The 20,647-nt window shown below is 39.9% G+C and overlaps 1 protein-coding gene across 1 annotated transcript; it reads right to left on the reverse strand.

Annotated features, from left to right (window-relative positions):
- Positions 1-171: 171 nt before the first annotated feature.
- On the reverse strand, positions 172-20,610 carry lrrc45 (leucine rich repeat containing 45). Its single transcript, XM_022766026.1, has 18 exons — positions 20,531-20,610; positions 19,056-19,363; positions 18,255-18,316; positions 18,082-18,152; positions 16,278-16,456; positions 15,764-15,892; positions 15,487-15,599; positions 14,706-14,764; positions 14,403-14,480; positions 11,834-11,969; positions 10,862-10,939; positions 9,755-9,866; positions 9,596-9,666; positions 8,313-8,405; positions 6,723-6,815; positions 4,844-5,017; positions 3,627-3,774; positions 172-2,779 (listed from the first exon to the last, which is right to left on the reverse strand). The coding sequence occupies exons 2-18, from the start codon at positions 19,282-19,284 to the stop codon at positions 2,580-2,582; spliced, it is 2,025 nt and encodes a 674-aa protein (XP_022621747.1). The 5' UTR covers positions 19,285-19,363; positions 20,531-20,610; the 3' UTR covers positions 172-2,579.
- Between the last annotated feature and the right edge of the window lie 37 nt (positions 20,611-20,647).

A 20,647-nucleotide genomic window follows, 5' to 3' on the forward strand; every position in this document is an offset into this window, starting at 1 on the left:
TTCAAGACCCAGTGACCTCATGCATCCCCACCCCACCAACACGCTACACTCTGAACACTGTACCCTGTGATATAGAATAATGCCAATAACTAAGACATTCCGAAAAAATCACAAGACTTCTTTACGGAGACGACATCCTTTTACTGATATAAAAACACATGTCATCAAAAACAAAGCAAAATGGTAAAAACACATTTAAACACACAAATAAAATATCCATCACACATCTTGAAAACATATCAAGATATAAAACAGCAGTTTCTCTTATAAGAGAAAATACCATTTGTAAAAACAGCAGATAACATTTTGTGACTCGTTTTTCTGCTCTCTGAGTCTGAACTGAAGGGTGGAGGGGGTGAAGGGGGGGGGCAGCTGTCTGGTTTGACAGATACACTATTAAGGCATATTTGAACCAAATCTCATTTTGCATGTAAACTCTAACAATGCAACGTTGCCTTTGATTGATTGAGGTTGGTGGAGACAAAGGATGGGTTCAGCAGAATGGAGCTGGACAGTGACAACAGATATAAATGATCACTTGCAGTTCATTTGAAGCTCATCTCAGTTAATGCGAGAGCTACAGACGTAAGAGTGGGCTTTCTTTGGCGATGATCTGAGCACAGAATAAAACATTAAGACAGGGATGTCAGTTTAGTCTCATTTCAAGCAGTAAAATATTTCTTTAAAATAAGACAGACTGTAAGCTAGATGCAATAGCACTTCTTACTTTATCATTTTAGTGTAGTACAGTTTGATTCGACTGATTGAATGATTGGTTGATTGATTGAATGATTGAAAAGAGGAGAAATAAAAATACACGTGGAACAGAATTTGGACTATCGCTCCATTAATGTGTCAGTAAAAACAAAGTGGACCTCAAGGAGAGATAAAATGTGTTGTTTGAAACTGGTAATAATCTCATCTGGCTGGCAAACTATCTGTTAAAAACTAACAAAAAAGGGTAAAAGTCTAACGCTTAGAAAAGTGTTCATGACAGCCCACAACCTAGAAGAACTGAATAAACAACGTACTGTTTTGAACTACAGTAGTGGGGGTAAAATGTACATTTTGCCCTGAGGGTGGCGACAGATGAAAGCAGTGTGTGCTGAAGTCCTGAATTTCTAGATTTATTTAAAAATCTAAAAATGTAAAGAAGTGATGTCATGGATGTCAGGCCAGTGATTGTCGGTTGGCCATGCTAGTGGCGTGGCTCTAGGGATGACAATGTCAGTCTGTTGTTCGCTCCAACAGTTTGGTCTACACTGAAATATCTGTTGGATGAGTTGCCAGGAAATCTGGTGCAGACACTTATGGTTTCTTGATGATGTACCCTAATGACTATGATGATCCCCGGACTCTTCCTCTAGTGTCATGAGGTTGATATTTATGGTTTTAAAGGAAATGTATCAGATTCATTAACATGAAATTTGCTCCACACGTTCACACCCCTCTCAGGATAAATTATAATCACTTTGATAATCCTCTGACTTTTCATCTAGCGTCATCACCAGTTCAAATTTCCACTTTATTCACTACTTTGGTTTATGACCAGATACCTGTAAAACTGATTCCCATCAGCCTCAGCTGTATGCTGTTTATTGCTAGCACATGTTAGTATGTTAACATACTAAACTAAAATGGTGAACATTGTACAAGCATTATATTTGTTATGTTAGCACTGTCATTGTGAGCATGTTAGCATGTTGATGTTAGCATTTAACTTAAAGAACAGCCTCACAGTACCAATACCATGCTGGCTGTAGACTCTAGGTAAGCTATGCTAAGGACTGAGGTGTAGATAAGAGAACTGCAAACTTGAGTAAATTTAATATAGCCTTCGATGTAGGAAGATGACATTCCTATGACTAGTTTGTTCCTCCAAACAATGGAAACAGTCATTAGTGGGCACAACACTGGACCTGTCTGGACCCAGGTCAGCCAATACACCGCTAAATATCCTAAATATCCATCACATTTTCAGACTCACTTCCTGCTTCAACTTTGACATTGAGGGATTATCAGTGAAATAAAGTGGTTTAGTTCATCTGGATGAACTTTTCTCTTGCTTTCACTGTATTTCAGATCTCATATATTACTATTGGCTATTAGTGACAACTATCTAATCATAACAGAGAAACAGAGAGAAATGACAGATAAAACAATGAAAATGAGACTCAAACTGTGATAATTTCCTTTAAAATTTTCAGTATTGACTTGCCGACCAAGACTGTCATCTTTACTGGGACAAAATGTTTTAAAATAAGATTAAATTACTTGTTAAAACTCAGTATGTGTGTAACTAGAGAGGGGAAGCTAGTATGAGAGCAATGTTGCAACAGCAGGTCAAACGAAAGCACTGGTGAGGTGCAGTAACTGGGAGTTACAGTTTTAAAGTCTTTAAAACCTTATTTTTTGGCTGTATCTGCACATTTTGTTGAGTTCAAAGTCATCTTGCCCAGCACCAATGATCTCCCATACTTCTGTTTCACTTATGATTCTTTCATTCTGCAGACTGTCCTGACCTGTGCAGGATCCCAGTGAGGGTCAGAGGTTACAACTACTGTGCTGAGCTCTCTGGGTCATTTTTTGGGGCTGCTGTACTGTCCCAGAGGTGAGCCCTGAACATAGGTGAGGATGGCGCTCTGCAGGTAGCTGGCTCTGTTGGCCTCGTCCTCCCTCATCCTCAGGATCTCCGCCTCCCTCAGCCGCAGCTTCTCCTGCATGGAAGACATCTCACTCTCTTTGTCGAGGAGCGCCTCTCTGTGGTTACCTCTCAGTACTGCGGGACAGCAAGTCACAGAAACATCTTTTAAATCCAGACTCCCTCCTGCCCCCTCTCAAACACACTCTGACCAGTCTCACAACAACACTGCTTTGCAAAGACCAATCAGAGTAAACCATGTTATAACACAATGTAAAGAAACCTGTGGGAAACTAAAAGACAAAGTAGATTAGAATGTTATCTGTTCCTAAACAGAGATTATGAACTGGCAGAGATGATCCTGAGCGAGGCTCAGTGACCACAAACTGGCAATCCAACAAGGACAACACAAAGAAAAAAGAACACATGGTCACCGTTCCACAGGTGAGGATGAGATAGAGATGAACTCCCTCTTAAAATGTAAATGATTCAACTAAATAAGGAACATTTACTTTAACTAATTCAATTCTGTCATTCAAAATTTCAATGAACTAAATGGTGTCTAAATTTTAAAAGATACCCAGGAAAAGGAGACAGGGCAGATCTGCCCAGTATATATCAACATGCCACAAACTTTGCGACACAAACACACACACACACACACACAGACACACACACACACACACACACACACACACAGACACATGCACAGACACACGCACATGCAAATAATATACATAATTTATACATGTATATTGATCTTGGTGTTGTTCATTGCTTTTTGTATTTTGATACGTTGGCAACAATAAAACTTTGAAATTGAATTTGAGAAAAAAAGTATAAAAGATAAAAGACAGCATTGCAGAAAATAATTCAGATCTCATGCTACTGGTATCAATACATCTCCTTGGACAAATTTCTTTGCACTGAAAGAAAATGATAGACAGAGACACAAAAGGAAACTAATTAACTTCAAATTAACTACCTTTTAGCTCTCTCTCCAGAGCACTGATCTTCTCTCTGAGTCCGGTCTGTGCTGTCCTCTCTGCCTGTAAATGTCCAATCTGCTCCTGCAGCTCCACCTTGACCCGGCTCACCTCAGCCACCTTCTCCCGGTCCTTACCCGACAGCTCCTGCAACAACACACCGCCTGTTAAACACCCAAAGCACGTTGATGCTAACAGACAAACATCCTCTAATCATCACCTCTGGAGGCAATTCAGGCCGACAAGGCCACAGAACAGCAGCCTTTAGTGGCAGTTGAGGCTTATCTCAGCATGGGCAACAGATGCGCTACAGCTTGGACAGTTGATAATCTATCATAGAGTTGCAAAGTGGGAGGAATTGCTTTGGGTGTCCAGCATCTGTCTGAGACAGATGTCCATTTTCTCACAGACAATGTTAGGTGACTTGAATCATTAGTACAAACATTGAAAAACTGGGATTGAAAATATCTGGTTCATTTATAAAAAGTCAAATGTTCAAGTCTGAGGAGAAGAGTCAAGGAGCTCCTGAGGTGCATTTCAGTAACAAACATCCAATCACCTGAAAGCTGAAAATTCTGTTGTATGAGCCACTAACAATAAGCAGAGGCTAAAGATTACACTGTGGAAACTTGATAATATTCTCTGTACTAAATCAGTTTCTTTGGATTCTGAGTTGGCGTTTGATGAGCTTGACTTCTTCTGTGTTTTGTTCTTCATGAGCTGTGTGTCTCAGCCTCTGCTGCAACTCTAACTGTTAACTGTGTTCATAAGCCGACCCATCCGCTGAGCCAAACTACAATAACTTTACATTGTTTTTAGAAACTCTTCATGCACCTGTCTTTTCACCTCACACATGCCTTTGCTTTAATTCACTCACCCATACAAACACATGCAAACTCCCTACAGACAAGGCTCTGCTGGCCAGGTTGGCTTCAAGCCCAGGAACTTATTACTGTGAGGTGACAGTTCTACCACCGAAACACTGGGACTTCAATGGAAAAGCCACATTTAATGATAAATGAGATATCAGATTGAGACTGACTGAACCCATCAGATATACAGTATATATTGATTTGCATGTAAGCCATAATGACAGCATTAGTTCAACTGTAATGTGTGTCTGTGGTGTGAACACGGGAGTGACATATGGAATATGGTGATGCCTACACAATGTGAGCCTGGAACGTTGTGTAACAGGCGCCTGGTGAGTCCTGACCTGCTGGAGCTCCTCGATCCTGCGCCGCAGTCCGTCCATCTCGACGCTCTGCTGGCTGGTCTTGGCCTGCAGCTCAGAGATGGTCTGCTTCTGCTGGGAGCAGTGGAGCTGCACCTCCTGCAGGGAGGAGCGCACCGAGCGAAGCTTCTCCTCTAAGGCTGACATGTGCTCCTGCTGCTCAGAGGACACAGGGAGAAGGAGGAGGATGATGGAGAAACTGAAGGAGGAAAGTGTTGTGTGTGGAAGGCCGAATGGTTTGTTTTCATTATCCATAATTACATGTGAAATATCTACAAATTAATTTCAGCACATCATAACTGTGATAGATCACGTCAAAATAAGATATATCTTTTCCTTTCCTTTTTTTTGAAAACCATAACTTCTTGTTGTAGATAGAACAAATAATGTGTCACAGTCACAGTAGAGATATGGAAGTGTGAGTGCTGTGCTGCAGATGAATGCAAAGAGAAACTTCTTGCTAAGACCACAGTCAACCTGGAGTGATGGTCCTCATCCCTGAAGCATTAGTTTAGTTTATTTGTTGACCTAAATGAAGTGAAACAAACTCAGCGCACAGCTGGTGTCACGAGAAGAGGGCGCCAGGCCTGGCTCCAGCTGCCCAGTCCACTGACTACACTACAAGGAACAAGTGGAATATAAGGTCTGCATAATTTCTTATTGTTGTTGTGGCCTGTTGGCAGCTGGCATAGCTTAAACAAAATGTAAACAATTTTACCAGCACTACCTGTGCTGTGACACTCCTCATAACTGGGGTTGATTAACGCACCTCTGTCATGGTCTCAGCCTGGAGGCTCCAGGGTTTTGGTTTTTTGGACTTTCTTGATTTTAGTTTTCTGTGTTTTTGGTATTTCTAGTGTCTAGTTTAGTCTTCCCTGTCTTGTGCTCTGTTTCCCCGTGCACTTCCTGTTTTAATTTGTAATATGGTTCCTTGTGTGTCTCAGTGTTTTGGCTTCCTGTCTTGGTCTTGTTTCTGTGTAGTGATGGTCTGCCCCGCCCTAATGTGTTTCACCTGTGTGCAATCACCTTGCCTCCTGTGTCTATATAGTCTTTGTGCTCCCCTTTGTCTGTGTTGGTTCGTCTGTTTAGTTCAGGGTTTGTTCACGTCTGTTCATGTCTGTTCTTTGTTAAATAAACCTGCCTGCACCGTCTCCCATGTGTTGGCTGCATTTGGGTCCAGCTTACCTCGCAAACCTTGACAACCTCAGTGCTTCTTGGAACAGACCGAGTCAATGACACACAGCTGGCATTAAAAGCCTGGTCACATGTGTAATCTTGTTAAATAGATAGTTCCTTACGAAATGTTGTTCATTCATTGTAAGATTATGTATTTCAATACAGTTGGTTAAAAAACATATTTATATTTTTTTTCATGTCTGTGTCATCTTCAGATTCAGCCTAGACATAGATAAATGACATCATACCAGCAACACAACATAAAACTGATACCTTTCACTTTAGTTTCAAAGTCTAGGCTGAATCTGAATGTCATATGAAAAAATATAAATACAAGTCTCAACCATTTTAGTAGCTGCATGTGGAGACAGTGACATTTCAGTGATGTTTTCTGTCAAAAATAAGAAATTATTTGATAATGAAGAGAAATCCAACATCTACGCACATAAACGTAGTTTATGTATCAGCACAGAAACTCATGTACTGTACTGACAGTTCTTGTATAGATGTAGTATCTTTGGTCTGAAGACGGAGCTACAGAAAAGTTCAGAGGTCAACAACATTATTTGGAGATCAATCAAGAGCTTAATTTTAATGGCAGGTGGCCATCAGTTTTTGATTTATCTTGCTTTCCATTCACTAGACAGATGGAAGTAAACAAAGTGAGAGTGAATATATAACCCACCTCTTCCAGACGCACTTGAGCTCGCACTCTTCCCAGTTCCTCCTCTGCCTGCACCCTCTCTGTCACACACGCTGCTTTAGCTTTACTCAGTTCCTACAACAGATGCACAATACATTTTCACATGACATTACATTACAGCAAAGATGTGTACGGTATGTGTTTATTTAACTCTCTCCACCAACTGTGCCTCCTCCCTAACAATGCAGACAGTACTCTAGCACTGAAGTGTTCCCATGTGCTACATTTTTCCAGTTTGACCTGAGAGGAGGGAAATTCCCACAAACATGTAGATTTGAATAACTGAACTCCCTGGAAAAATACAGTTAGGGAAAGTAACAATTTCCCACATTCAATAAATACAGCATCCACTCAGCATCAGTTGCTTTGATTTACAGTTCAGTGCAGGATTTCACCTGTTGATCGCACCACAGCAACACTACTGTATTGTATTGTACAGTATTAGGACATATCTTGCTGTAATTACTTATCTCAAAGTAATGTGTTGATGTTCTTTCATTCACTGTGACAGAGAGCACTGATCCTGGTGAATAGGTGTTTGATAGATCTGTGCTTTCTTCAATTTCCCTAATGTTGTTTTCACTGTCAACAACATCATCAGACATGCAGAAAAAACCACAAGCAGCCCAAGCTGACTAATCACAGTTCTTGATGTCTCCACTGGGTATAGCTGTAGCCTGAACATGTAAATACATGTTTGAGGGAACATACATCAGTTATAGCAGTTACAATGACATAAACTCCACTACTACACCATAATCGGTTTATGTAGATTATGGTTGTGGTTGTTAACAAGTTCCAAGAGTTCAGATCAGTTCAGTCAATTGTAGTAAAGACAATAATGAATCCGAACAGCAACCAATACAATACCTGCATACATGCAATACAAAAAAATAAGCTCCAGGTCACTGTTGTCACTGTCATATTTCACCAAAACCATCAGAGACAGCAGCAGAGAAAGGAAGGGCGAAGCTAGAGACACTGTTCTTCGTCTGTGGCAGTCAACAGGCCAAATCAAATTTGGTTTAAAAAGCCAATAGCTGATGGAGAAAAAGATCTCATGTACCTGTTTGTGTCACCTCCAGGGAGGTAAAACCTCCACTGTGATGGAAGATAATTAACCTCACTGTGTAGAGGCTGCTGGGAGTCCAGTCTGATGACCTGAGCTCTCTGTGTAGCCCTGACTCAATACAGGCAGCAAAGATCATTACAATTTACTTACACATGTCACTTTGCACCACACACGCCAAAAAATTCATTAACCAACAAACCACATTAAAGTCCATGTTAAAATGTGATAACAGCCTATGTGCAAAGATGTGGAGCTGAATACTGTTCAATTAAAGGCTTAAGTTAAATCAATGTAGTGCGATCTTGCATGTTTTTGTACAAGATTTAACAGTAACAGCATCTTAATCAAACTGGTAGGGGGGGTCTACTCTGTCCTGAGTGAGGATTACAATTCTGTGCACTGAACACTATAAATTGGATCCGATACCCAGCTTGAATGGAACCAGAAACGTTACAGTTTCTGTCAGTGGTGTGCAGCTATCAGGACGTCTGAACTCTGACCTCTTCCAGTTGTATCCTCTGTCCCTCCAATTTGAAGATGCGTTCTTGCAGAGCTCTCTCACTTTCTTCGAGATGACAATTCATGTGCTCCACCTGGACAGAAATTAGAATTTTTGGTATTTTATCTTTTTAAAAAGACTACAGCTATGATAATGTTATGATTTTATGAATCATACAGAAAAATTAAATAAACAAAAAAGTGTCCCATGGTAAAAAAAAAAAAAAATATATATATATATATATATATATATGTAATGTGTGCTAATGTACACATTACATCTTGTCTGTGTAATCAATACAAAAATTCAAGTGTAAAATGACAACATGTGGTTTTACTGTGGATGTGGATTTTAGGAATATTTCTTGACCAGGAGCTGTAATTTCCTGGGATGATGTATTAAACTATGTCTTTAAATAAATTTCCTAAACCTTTCCACAAATATCCACAATCAGTAAAATGTACTTAATCATTTTACTTATTATTTACCTAATTACTTATTTATTTCATATATTCGTCTTCTGTGCTTTAGATCAGTGGTTCAGGGGTCCTCGAGGGGGTTCCTGGGGCTCCCAGCAAAAAACGGGAATTTATTTTCACTATAATTCCATCCATAAGTAACACACACTTGTAGACCAGTGGAATATACTGGTAAGACTGTGTATTCCATCAGCTGCATGCACGAGACAAACAAAACAGTGGCCCGATTTTCAGTCAGGTATGATGATTATAATTGGTTCATTTCCATAGGTGTGTGTGTGTGTGTGTGTGTGTGTGTATCCCATCTAAAACATTAACAGGATAACTTTAGTTCATTACAACTTGGGTCTTATTGACAGAGGTTTGTCAATCATTTCTGTTGTTATAGCACAGTACTCACCAAGTTCATCACTCAGACCCGGGAACACTTAGTGACTTGGGTCACTAAAAACAAGTCTGACAGTTCAAGAAACATGAAAAGCAGGAAGCGGGTCTGTAAACCGTAATGTTTACAATGGACAGCTTGGGAAATAGTTTGACCTCTCACCTTTGTTTTCTCTTCCAAATAAGTTTGACTAACTCTGATCAAGTGATCACTTGTTTCCTGACCCATCAGATTTCTTTTTAGTGATGTCATTATGTTCCCAGATCTCAGCTCTTATCTTAGTGAGTGCAATGTTTTAGATTGGAGGTACAAAGTGATGGACAAAACTACAACGATAAGAGTAGAGTTTAGATAAATATAAATTCTCTTTAGAATATTGTTTCATTCTGTTGCAACCTGCTCAGAAATTCAAGAGAGCACCTCTTTCTGTCGGAGAGTGTCCATGTCCTCCAGGGCTTGCTTGGACCTCCGTTTCTCTATTTCCAGACGATCTGTCAGAGGATGACACACAGAAAATCTCTGCTAGGTTTGTTGTGAAAAAGACTGTGTGTGCGTTCGTGTTCTGTGTGTGTGTGTTACCTTCTGCCTGTGCTAGTCGCAGCTTGAGTTCAGCTGTGCTGTTGGTCAGTTCTTGCTTCAGCTCAAAGATCTGGTGCTGCTGAGACTTACACCGACGCTCCATCTCCTCCACCTAACATGCACGCACGCACACACGTACACACACACACACACAAACAATTAGGCTCACATCTGCCACAACTGGCACAGATGCATCGTCCTTAGAATCCACTGTAACAGCTGATTTATATCAATACAGCTTCTCTCCTATAGATCTGTCTGTGCTAACTTCAACAGTTTCTTCATCCAAAACATCAAACCTGTCTTTTAGACCTTATTCCAACTAGGCCGTTCAATGATGCTTTACCTTTAATTAACACTTCCATGTCAGATCTGATCACCTTATCTTTATCAACAGGCAATATACTTCAGGCTTTAAGGTTGCAGTATGGGAGGCAGAGCCTTCAGCTATCAGGCTCCTCTCCTGTGGAACCAGCTCCCAGTCTGGGTTCAGGAGGCAGACTCCCTCTTTGATAAAGCTTACAGTTTGGGTTGACTCAAGTGAGTCCTGAACCATCCCTTAGTGAAGCTGCTATTGACCTAGACTGCTGGGGGATTCCCATGATGCACGGAGTGATTAATACTGCAAGTGATTAACTCAACTTAACTTAATTAACTGATGCTTCTATCATTGCTGCTGTTATTATTAATGATACAATTACACCTTTAAGTAACATTATTATTATTATCATTATCATCATCATCTGACAGTGCTTGAATACAACAGTATTTACAGCTGTTCCCGGTCTCTCCCCCTCTCCCCCCTTTCTTTCCTCTCAACCCAACCGGTCGAGGCGGACGGCCGCCCACCCTGAGTCTGGTTCTTTTAGAGGTTTCCTTCTGTTAAAGGGAGTTTTTCCTCTCCACTGTCACTGAGTGCTGCTCATGGTGGAACAGTTGGATTTCTCCTTGTAATATTGTAAGGTCCTGACCTGAGTCTGTGAACAGCCATGTGATAATGTATGTTATGATTCAGCCCCGTATAAATAAAAAACTGAATTAAATTAACAGTGCTCATAATCAAATACTAACTACATAATTCCACACTGTTAGACGTGGTTCTCTTACTTTGCTCCTGAGTTGGATGCTTGTTTGGTTCTGGTCTTGGATCTCTCTGAGGAGTTTGCTCTCTCTGAGCGCACAGTCCTACAGGAGGAAAACACAAATTTATAACAGTCATATCTCATAAGTGTAAAGTGTAGTGTTTGATTTTGCATGCCGATAATGTGTTTTTGTTTTGCAGAACTTCATGTGTTCTTGTGTTACTGACTCAGACTGTAGCTGGAAACAGACAACATGAGTTCATGTCGTCCGAACACTGGACACAACCTTGATTTTGCCTTGTTACACTTCATACAATTTCAACCTACTCAGGCTCTCTGCTAACATTAGTGATCCTGCATGACCAACTGGCTCAGTTTACTCTGGGGGCATCACACCAGCTGCTATGAGCTACTGCATGGGAAAGAGGTGTGAGTTTTTAACAAACTGCCACACATGAGCAGCAGTTAAGGATAGTGATTCACTAGATGAAAGTTAACACAGGTTAAATGTTAAGCAGAGCCCTAGAATATGAAAATTGGATGTTAACTGTAAACTGGACTGTAAACATTTATTGCCATGCAAAGTAAAGTCTTGTTTGTCCTTGGACTGTGAGGATGTGACTCTGAGCTGTTGCACTTGTCACTATAATGTGGCTGCAGTATTTTGTCTTATAGGACTTATGACTCTAGGTTTTCTTCACAGCTGATTGTCAGTAGGTGGTTATTTCATATGTGTAATCCAGAGCAAAACCTGCTCCTTGCATGAATGGCCTGCACCGTTACCACGGCAACTATCCTCAGTGTGACCTCGAGCTAACATACATCAGTTACTACACCACATCACAGGGTTGTGCTAACATTTACATTCACTCAAGAAACTTATTACTCATATAGCAAAATATGTTCAATTAAATGTATTTTTCAGGAGCTTGTTCAGGCTGAATCATAAATAAAAAAATCTAAACCAAGCTAACGTCTGTTTAACTTGTTTTTTCACCTCTTGCTCCTTCTTCCTCTCTCTGCTCTGTCGCTCCCTCTGTTCTTCTTTCTCAGCCTTCACTCGAGTCAGCAGTTCTCCCATGTTGTGATTCTTCTGCTCAGAGAGAGCGAGGGCAGCTTCCGTCATCTGCAGTCTGCACATCAAATAATCATGTGATCAGAGGAATAGTTGGAGCTGTAATGATTAGTGGATTGACAAAAAATAAATAAGCTACTATTTTGATAATTGAATAATAATTTTACACTAAAAACATTTGCTCGTTCCAGTTTCCAAAATGTGACAATTTTATGCTTTTCATTGCCGTATGTGATAATAGATTTAGTATATTTGGGTTTTAAACTGTTGGTCAGAAAGAACAATACATCTGAAGACGTCACATTGGGCTGTGGGATATTATAAAGGGCTTTTCACTATTTTCTGACATATTACAGACCACACCAATCAAGTAAACAACTGCCAGATGAATCGATATTGGAAATAATCGTTATTTTCAGCCATCGTTACTCTACATGCTTCTTATTATACTTAAAGGAACATTCGTAGTGAAAATGAATATTTTTTGCATGTACACAGACACACAGGCCAAGAGTATCATTTGATCTGTAGTACATGACCACCTGATAATCATGATCAAACTGTACCAACCAGTTTTTGATCTTTTATGAGGCACCAGTGTCTCTATAATTTTAAAGATATGTCAACAGTCCTCGTTAACGGAAAATGACAGAAAATATGAACTTGTTTAGACTTTGTGCCTCTGGCATAGAATCACCTAATTGTAATGTTCCTGGAGAAGGAGCAGTGTTACTGGCTAAAACCCCAGAAACACCCAGTATTAATAACAACTTTAATGTTGCTGGAAAAGTGTAGTTGAAAATAACTTGGCACCATTGCTCAAACACACAACACTGACAAGTTTATTCATATAAAGTAGAGGTCTTCATGGGTCCACTTGGATCCTAGACCGAACCAGGGATCTGAGTCAGACCAAGTATGAATAATATTCAATCTAATTGGGTGTTATAGGGTTCTGTTGTCTTGCCACAGGTCTCAGGTGTGTTAATCAAAATAAAAAGAAGATCATCTAAAAAAAATGACCAAATAGATCTAAGTGGACTTTATCAGCTCTGATCACATGGTGCCACAAAATTATCAACTATATGAAAAATGAACAGTGAAGTGCAGGAAAAACATGGGGGTCGGTTTGCTCTGTGAGGTCCCACAGGGCTCCGTTCTGTTCAGCCTTTTCATCCTTCTCCCTGGTTACTTCCTCGGTAAACATTAGTTATCATAGTTATGCTGATGACACACAATATCTCATCTCACTGGACCTTGACAACTTCACTCCCATAAATTCCCTGATCAGCTGCTGAGATGACATTGATAACTGGACGGCTTGAAGCTTTCTAACAATTAAACAGGGAGAAAACACAAATCCGGGGAACATTTGGTTCAGGTTTGTGTTCTCAGGTCGGTTTCAGATCCAGTTGATCAATTTTGGACAAATAAATATTATTAAGAATAACAGCACACAGTCACCAAATCTCTGTTGTTAATGTTTGTTTTTAATGCTTTGTATAGTTTTGTGTACACGAGTAATGGTTGTAAACGATTGCTTGTTTTGCATTTATTATATAAATTCTTTAATTTTGCAAATGAACCATTCAGTGTTGTTTAGTTCAAATTTATTTTAAGGCCACTAACAAGTCATTTAATCACTCTCAAACTTCAATTAAAATTTAATACGTTTGGATTAAAAAAAAGACATATCCCTCATGGTAATGTATTTGTGAAAAACACACAAAACTACTGAAAACAAATGACATGATGACATCAACACAAGTGTTGGTGATTTTTAAAGGTCCAAAAGCAGATGTCCATGTGTTGTGTGATTATAAAGCAGGTCTAGGTTCTATATTAATACCGTGAAAGTATCAAACCACTCAGTCCACAGAGAAATGCACACAGCCTGTATTCAGAAACTGAGCCTTAAAACCAGCCCTCAGTACTTCTGGAACTTTGTGATGTCACAACAAAGCAGTCACCACTCTCAGCCATGCCCCAAGCCCCACGCACGTGGACCCACCATCCAACCTTGCAGGAATCTACTATATTTTTATTGCATCACTCAGAAAACAGTCAGCCAATCAGACGAGAGGCTCAGAACCTCCACTCTTCTGATTGGCTCACTGACCTGTTGTTGCTAGAGCTCCAGAGGGAAACCTGAGAGAGGAGATTAAAACTACACTGAGATGGTTTTTGGTTCTTAAAACGTGCTTAGTATAGTATAGTATAGTCATACTATATATATATATATATACATATATATATATATATATCATACTGTACTAACTCTGTCCAAGCAGAAAGAGCTCATAACATGATAGGTCAGGGTAAATACATGTGTCAGGCTGGGGCCGAGTCAGTGGGGAGGCCTCTCATCAGACACAGTGTCCACAGTAGGTTATAGTACAGTCCTTTACACAGTCTTGTGTTTGGCTGAGTATTACATGCAACACTCAGACTCTTATTGTAAACGTGGAATAAAGGAGAATGAAATGCTTACTTGGCAGTGAGAGAGTTGACAGCTGACTTCCTCTCATTCAGAGCTTCCTGGAGTTGGCCAATCTGAATGGAAGTGGACCTAATGAAACAGAAAGGAGGTAATGAGATCATGGATACACAATCTGATTTTCTTCCAAATATGTTTGTTTGATGATGTCAATAATGTTTTAGAGGAAGTTGCAGAGTAACTGTTAAAAAAAGTGCTAAGTTTATTTCCTTTGCAAATGTAAGGTATTAAAGGCTTATGTGGAACTGTCAGTTATGGTTACAGCAGATGACCAAAAATATTACCATTTGCTCTCACCTGTTGGAGTGGCTTATCTCTTCCCTCTGTCTGTCTATGGTTTCCATCAGGTTTAGGAACTGAAAGAGAGGAGGAACAACCAGAGTGATAACCATAAACTTCATCCTAAATCTGTCATACTTCACAGATCATTTAAAGGGACAGATTTTCACCCAAATTCTCGTGTATATCAATAAAGGCCCAAAAGTCTTAAGAGTATCAAACACACCGCCAGTAGACTTGAAAGGTGGCAACAAAAAGTTTATCACTTCCTCCATAACTGAGCATTGTGATCATATCATTTGAGATGCTGCAGTAGGGATCTGAGAAGTTTGTCTGGTTGTATATTTCAGGCATCTCGAGGGACATTAGACAGTAAGTGAGACATAGCAGCTAGAGCAACAATAAAAGACGCATCTTCCTGTTTCTCCTTGTTCATTATGATTCATAATATTTATGATTTATAATCTAATAGAACTAATAATGCTCATAATTCGTTATTTCTTGATAAGCTTCTTGAGAAGATTAAGAAACACATCAGGTTCAGTAAAATGCCACATGACCTGCTGTCAGTCATTGGAATTTAACTTCACCATGTGATTCCATAATGATGATGCAGGATGACGTCCCCAAAACTGTCAGCCCATGTGACCTCATGTTTTCTTGGTTTATTTATGAAAAGTCAATGTGAACAAGGACCAGATCATAATTAAAAGGAAATAAACAGATGAATCAAAGTAGTAGTGGTATGAAAGCAGCCTACGAGTATGAGAATTATTCCATGCTTTAGTTTGAGGGTTACCTGGCGGCCCTTCATGTCCTTCAGGGTCTGAATCTCCATGCTGAGGACCTGGGTCCTGCTGCGGCTCTCTCTCAGGGTGGACTGTCTGTCTGAGTTGTGCCCTGTGGTCTGCTCTGAAAGGGTTAAACAATAAGAACAAAATGGTAAAGAGCAACAGAGGGGAGAGCATGCGTGGTAAAACTGTACCACATTCAAATCAGTTCACTAAACTGAGGACATACTGTTAGAGTTACAATCACAGTTTTTAATTATTACTCCCTCTGAATGAAAGACTGACCAAGTGCTTTGAGTGTATCACAGGGAATGTTGTTTCCTGCCATCTCCAGCTGCACTATGCTCTTGTTCTTCTGCAGAGCCTCGAGCAGGGACCTGCCACCCAGCAGACCGATGCTGTTCCACCTCAGATCTGTGATCAGACAGTAACAGTCATTAAGAGAGGCTAGAGTGGACCATCATTCATGTACATCACAACAGTAACATCAGACTGACTGCAACAGACAAAAAACATTTTTTCTACTTCTTGTGCACGTTGTGCTAATATTTCCTGCAGTTCCATCACACACAACAGCTAAATGATGTTTTTAAATAACAATCAAAAGTGATTCTTGACCACTCCTGATATCAAATACATCATATATATTTATTATTAAAAGCATGGTTTCTCTCAGTCCAGAAACGGTTCTGACAAAAAACTTCAAGCAATAACATCATGCCATACACCTAACATTGAACACTTTCTGATACTGAACAGACAAAGTGAAAGGTTCATATTTCATTTAACTGTGAATCACCTAGCACTTCCAGGGCAGTGTTGCGTTTGAGTGCCAGAGCGAGCTCAGATGCTCCGTGGTGGTTGATCTGATTGTTGCGCAGGTCCAGGTGAGTCAGCACACTGTTGGAGGCCAAACCCTCACAAAAGAGTGAGAAGGCCTCATCCCACACCCCCAACGCATTCCACTCCATCACCAGCCTGCAAACAGCAGTTAGGAGCTTGTGTTAATTCATGGGGATGGGGCATTATTCACTGTTGCAGCACTGTGGAGTTATTTTTAGTTTCAAAAATCAGGTTTATGTCCTGATTGAGAATCTTTCTCAAAGAACAGATGGGTGACTTATTAACTGACTACTAGAATATGTAGTAGCAGTAAAATTTTATGAATAAATACATCTCTGACCATTCCAAGCTATGAGCAGATCTGTAAATATAGGACTCATTTGGGTTTCAAGCCTAATTAACTCAACTACTCAGATGTTTGTCTGGTAACTGTTCAAGGAAAGACCAAGCAATCATCCAATACTAAACTATCAAATATATGCAAGTGGTCAGGCTAAAGTGGGCAGCAGGAGAACAGTGGATCATTTCAACCTTGGGTATGTTGCAATGTACACTGATCAACCTACACAAAACAGCCAAGATCATGTTGGCATAAAAGCATACACAAATCTTGTGCTACTGAACAATGACAGATGATGAAGTTTTAGAGTGAGGCTCTCCCACAGGTTAATCCAGCCATGGTTACTCCACACACTGCAGCTCAAACAAGGAACAGTGATGTCCAATGTATGAGCAGAACTAGCAGCACCTAAATTCTTAAGCATAATCATTATCGGCTGCATCATATATTTTATAAGCAGATGCAAAATAAATGTTAGCAGCTGTACAAACACCAGGGTATTATTGATTTTCAATGATTTTATACTAACTTCCTTTATGATTTTGATTGTAACATACACAATGTGCCTGTCAAGCTTATTTTATGTGAGGTTCTTATGATTTGACATCCTTTTTGATCTTGGAAATAGTAGTTTGACTCAAGGTCCACTTACTAGCTTTTTACCTATGCTTTCAACCACATCTCAGTGGATAGAGTGTGTTGAGCTGTCACGGAAAGGTTCCATACTTAGGTCAGGTGATGTCAAGTGACAACTAAGAAAACTCCATCTGCAGATGAAGATCATGAGATGTGGATGAAAACTCCAGAAACAGACAGCAGATGAACCTGGAGTTGAGATTATTCTGTTGGAATCTATGAGATTTATTTGATATTTTATGAAACAAAGAGATATCAGATTTAGGGAGTCATCTCAAACAGTTTAGATGTTATTACATCTGAGCTGAAGCAGTTCTACAAGGAAGAATGGTCCAAAGTTCCTCCTGAAAATTGTGCACTGGAAGAGCTTATTTTAGGTTATTGCTGCCAAAGGAGGTTTGATCAGTTATTAAATCAAATGGTTCACTTAATTTTTCCACCGGCACTGTGAATGTTTAATGGGTCAGATCACATTTTATCACCAATTAATACAGACATTAATCTGTCTCATTCTTATCCTGTTTAAATGCTACTTGTGATGTGTTTTGTGATGAGCCTGATGAAGGCCATAAGTTGAAACGTCTCGGTCAAATAAAGTTCTTCTACTGTGAGTGTTGGAGTTTTGACCTCTTAAGACTTTTTCCTTTCTCCTTGAACCTTATTTTGCTTCTACACAATGAATACAGCAAACCAGGTCATTCAAAGGGTTCACTGACTCTCTCTCTTACCATGTGCTGCATCACAGCTACACAAAATATTCTCACATGTAGAACACCATTCTCACCTACGCAGAGTCTTGTTGTGCGCCAATAATTTCCCCAACACCTCAGCCCCTGAAGACCTCAGGTTATTTCCCTGTGAACAATAATTTGCATCAGCTGTCAATAGATAAACATCTCACGGAACAAAATCCATTTGTGTCTGTGGGTATCAACATTGAAATTTGGCAGGTGATACCTTCAGATCCAGGATTTTCACAGTGTTGTTGCCAAACAGGCCAGTCAGGAGTACTTTGGCACCTGATAAAAGCAGACATTGTTATCTTGTACTTAATGTCAGTCAAATCTCACGTGCAGAAAATGTATCTACAGTCTGATATATCTGATTGTTCTGAGCAATAGAGCTCCACTGTTCCCATAAAACTTTTAAAAACACACTGTTGCACTGGATTACTTTGAACACACACACACACACTGTAGTTTATTTTGACTCAGTACCACACACACCATCCTGCTCCTGTCAATACTGACTACAGCACCAAACTTGGATTAATCCGCTGCTGGAAATAGCCCCTAACAAATTTGCTCCTGTTTGAGTGAAGTTTGATGCAGGTGCAGCTGTTTTATGAAATTACTGAACCTTAAAATTAAATTATATATTCATAAGCTGTTTTCAAAGATTAGTGTCTTTTCATTTGATTTTATGATAATAAGAACTACATTCAATAACATAAGCTTTACCCTTCAAAAGTCAGACTTAACTGCATTAGATGAGTTTGCAGCAGCTACTTCAGCCAAACTCAGGCAGGTTTTATTGAAAGGCCACAGGCAGTAGTAAGTAACCACACTGGACTTTCTTCTCTTGCAGCTTTAGTCAAGGTAACAGTAAACCAATGTATGAGTTATGGTAAAAGTATCAAGCATATATATGTATTTTTAAGTATGCCAATTGCCACCTATTTTTATAATAAGCAACTCACAATGTTAATGTATATCAGGCTACATATGATCAGTTTGTCTGTCTTAAAAATTCACACACCTTCCTCGCTGAGCATGCAGTCACTGAGTGACACCTCTGTAAAGTAGGTCTCTTTTTGGAAGGCCCTGGCCAGCACAGAGCAGGTATCCACCGACAGGCTCTGTCCACTCAGGTCCAGCCTGGAGCCTTGAGCAGCCCTGCCTTCCTGAAGCTGTGCCACTACACTCTCCTGGGGCTCCACACCTCCCTCCTTACACAAACGCAGGTACATCCGCCTGAAATCCTCCATTCTGGGTCACCAGTCCCTCCTTTTCATCTGAGATGCAAATGCTGTCTTCACGTCTCTGTTCTTTTCTCTGGGACTTGACCTGTTGACAAAACAGAGCTGAGACGATCAGTCATTTAATCAATCGAAAGAAAATTATCCTGTGACTATATTGATATTTGATTAATTCTTCAAGTCAGTTTTTAAGCAAAAAAGCCTAATTTTGTTATAGCTTTTAAAATGTGAGGATGTCCTTCTCTCTTGTGATTGGAAACTGAATACGCCTTGGTTTTGGACTGTTGGTTGGACAAAACAAGCTATCAGATGACATCACGTTGGGCTTTGGTAAATTATGATGCACACTTCAATCATTTTATAACATTTTATGGACCAAAGGCTTAATACAAGAGTAAAAAAATGATAGATGAATTGTCAAAAATAATCTAATTACTAACACAGTGTTGTGTGAGATCATGGGTCTAATAGAACACAGGTTCTCATTCTGGTGATTTCCTTTGTCCTCCATCAAAAACATCCAAACTGCAGGCCAAAGGGGATTCTCTCTGCTAGATGATGCAGTATGGGACCAGGGTCAAACAGCAGTAATCGGCTGCCTTTGTGAGGCTAGACTGCATGAAGCAGCTGCTGATAGACTGTCTGTGCTTCCCTCTAGAGCTTCTCTGTTCTTATTAAGAGGAAATTACAGCTACAAGAGTCACTCATTCACAAACACTGGGCTAGCATCAGTTCAATCCGGGATCGACGTCTATACCAGCTATATGCAATTAACACCTAAGTCTCGAAAAGCTGACCTTGCAAATACCCAAGTAGCCAAACTCCAAAAACTGTAGCGGTTTAAACTGCATCGTGATTTCGACAAAAGCACATACAACATAACATAGAACGGAAAATCTTTCCAGCAACTCTAGAATCTAACTTTTCAATTCGGCAGCATCCACTCAAAGAAGCTGACTACATTTATAATCAATTTTAAATTTAATAGCTGATTTGCCAGTAAAGTTAGCTGGCAGATGGAAGCAGTGTGGCACAAAGGCATAAACATGTCATATCATGTAATTGCCGAATCAGAATATGGCTTATATTGATTCAGAAACTGCACTGTCACAAATTTTGAATGGAAGTGTCGCGTAACGTTATCGTCACAGAGCGTCGGCTAACAAATGGTTAAGCGACGTGAGCTAAGGTGAGTCTATGAAGAAGTTTTCCTAAACATTAATAACGTCACCTTCAGACGAAAAAACTCACTGACCTCAGCGGCTACAGCACAAATATCTTCCTGGCAATTGTTGTTGTTTTAGATAGCACAGCTGACAGGCAGAGGAAGCCAAGCGACAAAGTAACTAGGAAGGGTATTTCCGCGCAAAGT

This window comes from Seriola dumerili, unplaced genomic scaffold, assembly GCF_002260705.1.
Source record: "Seriola dumerili isolate Sdu_G_001 unplaced genomic scaffold, Sdu_1.0 BDQW01000807.1, whole genome shotgun sequence".
NCBI classification, from domain to species: Eukaryota; Metazoa; Chordata; class Actinopteri; order Carangiformes; family Carangidae; genus Seriola; species Seriola dumerili.